Source organism: Nestor notabilis, unplaced genomic scaffold (assembly GCF_000696875.1).
Source record: "Nestor notabilis isolate BGI_N333 unplaced genomic scaffold, ASM69687v1 scaffold611, whole genome shotgun sequence".
Lineage (NCBI taxonomy): Eukaryota > Metazoa > Chordata > Aves > Psittaciformes > Psittacidae > Nestor > Nestor notabilis.
In genome coordinates, this window is record NW_009913150.1 from 1 (window position 1) to 6,074 (window position 6,074).

The following is a 6,074-nucleotide window of genomic DNA, read 5'->3' on the forward strand; positions in this document are numbered from 1 at the left end:
CAACCCTAACTATTCTATGATTCTATAGAGAAATGTGGCCACTTTAGTCAAATATAAAACTTTCAGATAGTCCAAACTTTCTCCATAATTGATAGAACCCTTTTTTTTCTCAAGTCTGCATATCCCAACCTTCTTAACTAGATATAGACATCTTTCCTAAAGAAACACGTAACATACAGCTAATTCATTAGGTAACACACCCCTCCCTATGAGGATGCAAGATACCATGCATCCTGTCCATTTATGCATTTGATAACAAGATTTCATATTGATTTTAAAATGCGTATTTCTTTGCAATGGAGAAGAGTAATTGTGTAGAACCTAACAGAAAACTCCACAAAAGCTCTCCGTGGCCAGCAACAGACTTTACATCAAGCCTATTAGTGGTTTCCTGGGTAAATGTGTGAGTAATATGAATAAATGATACATATTTGTATTTACATGAATGATATATGGAAGACTATGGATTTGCTATACTAGTCACTAAATGTGGCTTGTTGTTTCTATTTCAGTCATCCACTCTTACCTGGAATATAACATGTTCTTTCACAAGAACTGTGGCTAAGAAAGTCCATTTATCTTGAAGGTATAAATTAGACTTGGAAATTTATGTAAATGCAGTTACCCTTTATCTTTGTTTCAGAATTAAGGAAACAGAAAAACCTTAGTGAGAGTGAAGACCATTTGTGAATATGCTGATAAAAAGAAACCAAATTTTAGATTGAATTCAATTAAAAATTTTAATGACTAAATGACATTGATAGTTTGAAAAAATGAATGAGTAACATATACTGAAAATGAGATTATAAGCGTAATTGTAGGAAACTGATGCTAAGTCTGTGTTGCAGCATCTTAAGACAAGGTTAAACTTCAACATCCCCATGGAAAGTGTAAGACATCATCTTTGTACTAACTCTTTTCTGCTCTTTTCCCAGGGTAAAAGAAGTTGCAATAAACTGATACCAAGATGCTTTACATTCTCACAAGGAAAATGTGGCATAGCTGTCGTGAAGTGCGCTGACTGAAGGTGAGAGTCTCAGCTCATCAATCGGCTTCTCTTTGGAATGGGAAAAATGTAAATATCCACACACAAAAATAGAATTTAAAAAAATAAAAACTCCTTTAAGCACTGTATTTGTGGCACTAAATTTACATATTATGTCCTCTTCCATAAAAAAGCATCATCAAAAAGAACTTGTGCCAGTTTCGTATTAAAAGGCCTATAGAAATCTCTTAAAATTGCCTTCGTTGTTGGTAGCATAGGTCCTAGACTTCTGTCTTCAGGTCGTCTAGTGTTTGATGCAGGACTCTTTGTAATCAGAGCTTCTTGTTTCTCACTTAGGGGTCCTGTGAAAAACAGAAGATTATCTTACTGTATTTCACTAAAAATGCCCACGCTAAAGACAGCAAATGATCAAATCAGGAGGTTTGCCAGGGGAAGACAAATGTAATTTGTGTTAGGAGCGGTGGTATTTCAGAGTACTTAATACAGGCTTAGATTAGTGAAATAAATCACTGTTAGTAAATATGGAAATAATACGTTTTCCTTCCATATTAATTAATCATCTCTACAACAAGCAGCATAAATCATTTCTGGAGGAAAAATATTGTTTTCAGAAGACAATTATCACATTGTGAAGGTGTCCCTGCGCGTGGAAGGTAGTTGGAACTAGGTGATCTTTAAGGTCCCTTCCAACCCAATTCATTTTGTCATTCTGTGAATATAACTTTCTGTTCATTTTGGATTTGCAATTATTTGCTAGTGTTACTTAATTTTATGATGCGAGTTGTCTAATACCTGGTAGAAACTCTACAAGTTTCACTCATGTGAGCCTTTTTTTGTCTTTTTTGGAGGCTGGCAGTGGGATCAAAGTGGTCCAGTATATAGTGGTCCAGTATATATTCCCTATTCCAGGAATAAATATAAGCCTTTGACAACGTATTTCAGCAAGATAAAAACCCACAGACTTTTCCAGTGTAAACCATATTCAGGAAGAAGATGCCAAGCTCTTCATCTGTTCAATCTGCTACATTCAAACTTTCTCATCATCTAGACCAGTGTTTGGACCAGCCAGACTATTTTGCAGCCACATTCTCATCCTCTTGCTACTGTCAAATCAACATTGGGCAACATTTTGTCTGCCAGCGTTTCTCTGAGGATTAGCAACAGATGTCTCAATCAACACAGCAAAAACACAGTTTCGCCCTTTTCCCAAGGCTAGAAACACAACCTTTCAACATACTCAGATTTAGATCCTGGATTGGTGGATGCTGGCAACAGCAAGCACACCAGGGTAGCACTTCAATTTGTTTAAATTGCGTGGGATTGCTCTTGCACCTATGTAAGCCCATGGCAAACAAGCCCTGACTGCCTTCAGAAGTAGGACTGGCCTCTATATGGTAAGATATATCAGATATATCCCTACATACTGAATGGTTTTGATTTTTTTCCTTGATATAGTTTTATTAACATCTTGTAACACCAGCTTTTCTATGGGAGAGTTTTAATTTTAGTTGACTCCAGGCAACAAGATTAATGCATTCTTCAAGACAGATTCCTATGTTCTTGTTTCGTCTCTTAAAGCAAAAATGACCTAGAACAAGGATAAATCAGCCAGAAGACACCTACCCAGATCCAGAAACTGGAACACCATGTGCATAGTGTACTTCACATTTGATGCATGGTCCTCCAAGCGAAGAACAAGTATCTGCTCTTTGTTAAAAACTGTCAGCCAGTCCAAAAGATACACAACATAGAGCCCAACCTGCAACCTGACCTGTAAGCACAAAAAAATTCAAATCAAATAAAGATTAATTCATCTTAGAACACTTGCAGCAGTAAGAAACCAACCCTCACCTCTGTCTTCTGAGCAAAAATCCCAAACACGTGCTTTTGAGGAGCCATAAAAAGACAGAATCTGAACATTGACCATTTTTTAATCTTCCTCTTGTTTTCAGTGCAGCCTTAGGAAATCTTTGCAAATGGTCTTTCTACTGCTTAGAGATGCCATTTTACTAAGGGCTTGCTTGTGCTGCAACAGCCACAGGTCTTCATAAAGGCACTGCACAGAGACAACCATATGAAGAAGGATGTTCGGCCACCTCACCTCCATGCTCCTCCATGCTTGGGATGACCCAGCCTTCACAGTGAGTAGTACAAATACTCTGATTTGGTGTCAAGAATTAGATTTGGATGTATTGGCTTGTATCCTCTGATTGCAATAATTAGATTTAGATGTAAGCTGAAGCAGCAGTGGCTGCTAGACGGTGTTAATGGCACATTGTCTGAGTACGCAATGACAGCGCTAGACTATGTTAGACCAGGCATGTGAAAAGGCATTTTTTCAGCCTATCCTGACCTAATCTCTGTTTTTCTTCCCTCCTCAATTTTACATAACGAGTTGAAACATAAAAAGGGGAGTCTGGTGTTCTTAAAAGTCCAACCTCCAACTGTGCCTATAAATATTTTTCCAAATCCCTCCAGGCTCAGACGAGAGAACGATGAATCCCAAGTCATAAGCATCTTTCATAAAAGAGACTTAACATCTTTAAGTCGCATTACTGCGGAACAAATGAACTCAGATAACAATAGTCTCTTTTATCTCTTACACTGACTCGTGGCCTACACTGATACCTAAATTCCAGTAAAATAAGCCATATTTTGAATTATTGCTTAGTCATTATTATCATAATGTATGATTCTGATGCATGTCTTTGGCTGTTATAACAATAAGCCTCCATATTTAGCGGACTTCTTTGTCTATATGCTACACACGACTTCAAAACATTTTATTTGATTAAAACATCAGCCTAACATGTAATAATAGTGGCAGGGCAGCTCTCCAGCCTTCAGTCAATGCCCCATTTCATGGAATACTCGGACAAACGTGTCCTCAGTGATGGGTTTTGGTTTTCATTCTCCTGGGAGATGGAGGCAAGTGAAAAGCAAGCACTGGCTGCATAGTATAGTTTCAGGACTGCAGTGCTTTCCCGCATGGGCTTAGAATCTTTTTTAAGGCTTTCCATCAGAAAGAGGAATTTTAATTTATATGTCCCCATAATTTTAACTAATATGTCCCTGAAATTTTCAGTTTTCTTGGGATCAGCAAGAACCTTGATTTCATTCCCTATACAGTGTGTTGTACCAGCTTCTTTTTCATTGCTGTTCTTCTGAACCAGACTATCTCCTTCGATAAAGCTCCAGTGCTTCCCCCCTATACATCAAAGGCATCAGAAGACTTTCCCAAGCCATTCTCCCCTCCATAATATCCATTCTTTCAGTCTGTCCACCCTGGCCTTGCATGTCTTTCTCCGAGTAACATGCTTTTCACTGATTCTAAGTAAGGATAAGCTGCCAAACACCCCTTTCTTTACAGGTTAGCAGGTATCGGCAGCAACAATGTCTCCGACACCTTTTTTGTTTCAGGGATATATTAACAAATAACAACATAAAAGTCTTCTGGCACAGTCACACAATTAGCAATCTAATGAGCTCACCAGGGAAAATAAGCCTTACTTTTTCAATGTGTAGCAAACCATACACATAACAGACTTTAGCAACTTGGATGAAGCAGCAGCCAAAAAAGCCCGTTGAGGAGCACAGTTAGCATTTGTGTTGTATTACGAATAGCATTTGTTTTTTATTACAAACACCTGCTTGTGGCTCTTTGGGAAGAGGCATCTTCTGTTCATCTGCAGAAGTATCTTCTTCAGAGGGCTGCCTAAGACAACAAATGAAGATTGGTTCTGCACCCCAAGGACAAAGATAGGAGGAAACTCTTTCCTTCTGGTTCTCTCTCTGCCTTTCTCTCCCCACATTGGAACAAATGCATTTGTACAAGCAGATGGCTGGAAAACGCTGTGATATCGCCCAGTAGCAGCTTGTGTGTGTGGAGGTCCTGGAAGCTATCATTAAAGATGAGCAGCTCCAGTCTACCTGCCAAGGTAAGTAAGAGGAATGTCCTCTGCTGCAGGGCTCAAGCCTGTGCAATACACTCTTTTATGTCTATTTTATCGAGTGGAGGAGGCAATAATTTCTCCCCAGAGACAAAAGTGGGAAGTATTGTCTCCGAGTCCTTTACAGCCTGAGCAAATTGAATGGCTAACTGGCCAGAAGTGATACTTCAAGTGAATCTCTTCCATATTATTCTCCCCCCTCAAGCAATGTCTGAAGTCATTATTACACTGAAAATGTGGATTTTGGAATACTGAGCCTGTAATACTCATCAATTCTTCTGCCAGCACTTTCCGTATTTCCTGATACCAGTTTCTGATGTGCACAACTGAAAAAGAAAGTTTTTTATCTAGTTATTGGTAGCCTTTTCCGGAGAAAGAATACATCATTTCTTCCGATTTCGAGGCACTTTCGCACCATAAAGATCCTTGCCAGAACTACTTTTTGGAGACATCTGCAAAAAAAAGCTTACACATTAAACTGTAATCTTCACTAAATGTGCTCTCCATACGCTTGCACAATAGAAAGACTGTATTATTACTGTTGGCATTCATCAGGGAACAGACTGAGGAGACAGCTGAGCCAGTACATCAGCTTTTATATGTTTACATATATATATTTATGTCATCCACTTCACAAATGAAAAGGGAGAAAGTTTTATTTCTTGATGCTTATTTGCACAGCATTTTGGTGTTTTAATAACCCTGACACAACGCACCATCCAACAAGCAAGGAATCAAATGTTCTTGGAAATACGTACGGGCATGGCATTGTTGAGGGTGTTGTTGTAGACACAGGCCCTCAGGGAATAATCCAGCATGCAATTTTCAAACAGCTGCAGTGATTCTGCCACTTTTTCATGAAAATCTTCCACAGATTTATTAGCACTTGCAAAGTACAGATAATCGGAGTACAATCTGCGAATGAGAGACGCGTAAATGACAGAGGGAATGAAAGCAGACTTATTTACATGAGAATGGCAACCAGTTAAGTGAATCAAGGGAAAGGGTACGTGTGTATAACATTGCCCCACTGACAGCCTGGTCAGGCAGAGACAATTTTCTGTTCATTTTGATGGGGTCTGCTCAGAGTAACATCCACTCCAAGGAGCTGCTAAGCA

At 38.9% G+C, this 6,074-nt stretch overlaps 1 protein-coding gene across 1 annotated transcript in view; it reads right to left on the reverse strand.

Moving 5' to 3' along the window:
* Positions 1–726: 726 nt before the first annotated feature.
* The window catches only part of CHST15 (carbohydrate (N-acetylgalactosamine 4-sulfate 6-O) sulfotransferase 15), a 20,871-nt gene continuing 15,523 nt past the window's right edge, over positions 727–6,074 (reverse strand). Inside the window, exons 5-7 of the mRNA XM_010022954.1 lie at positions 5,715–5,871; positions 2,630–2,777; positions 727–1,347 (exon numbers count right to left, since the gene is read on the reverse strand). Coding sequence (XP_010021256.1) covers positions 1,157–1,347; positions 2,630–2,777; positions 5,715–5,871 — 496 coding nt within the window. The 3' untranslated portion in view covers positions 727–1,156. The remainder of the gene's footprint in view (positions 1,348–2,629; positions 2,778–5,714; positions 5,872–6,074) is intronic.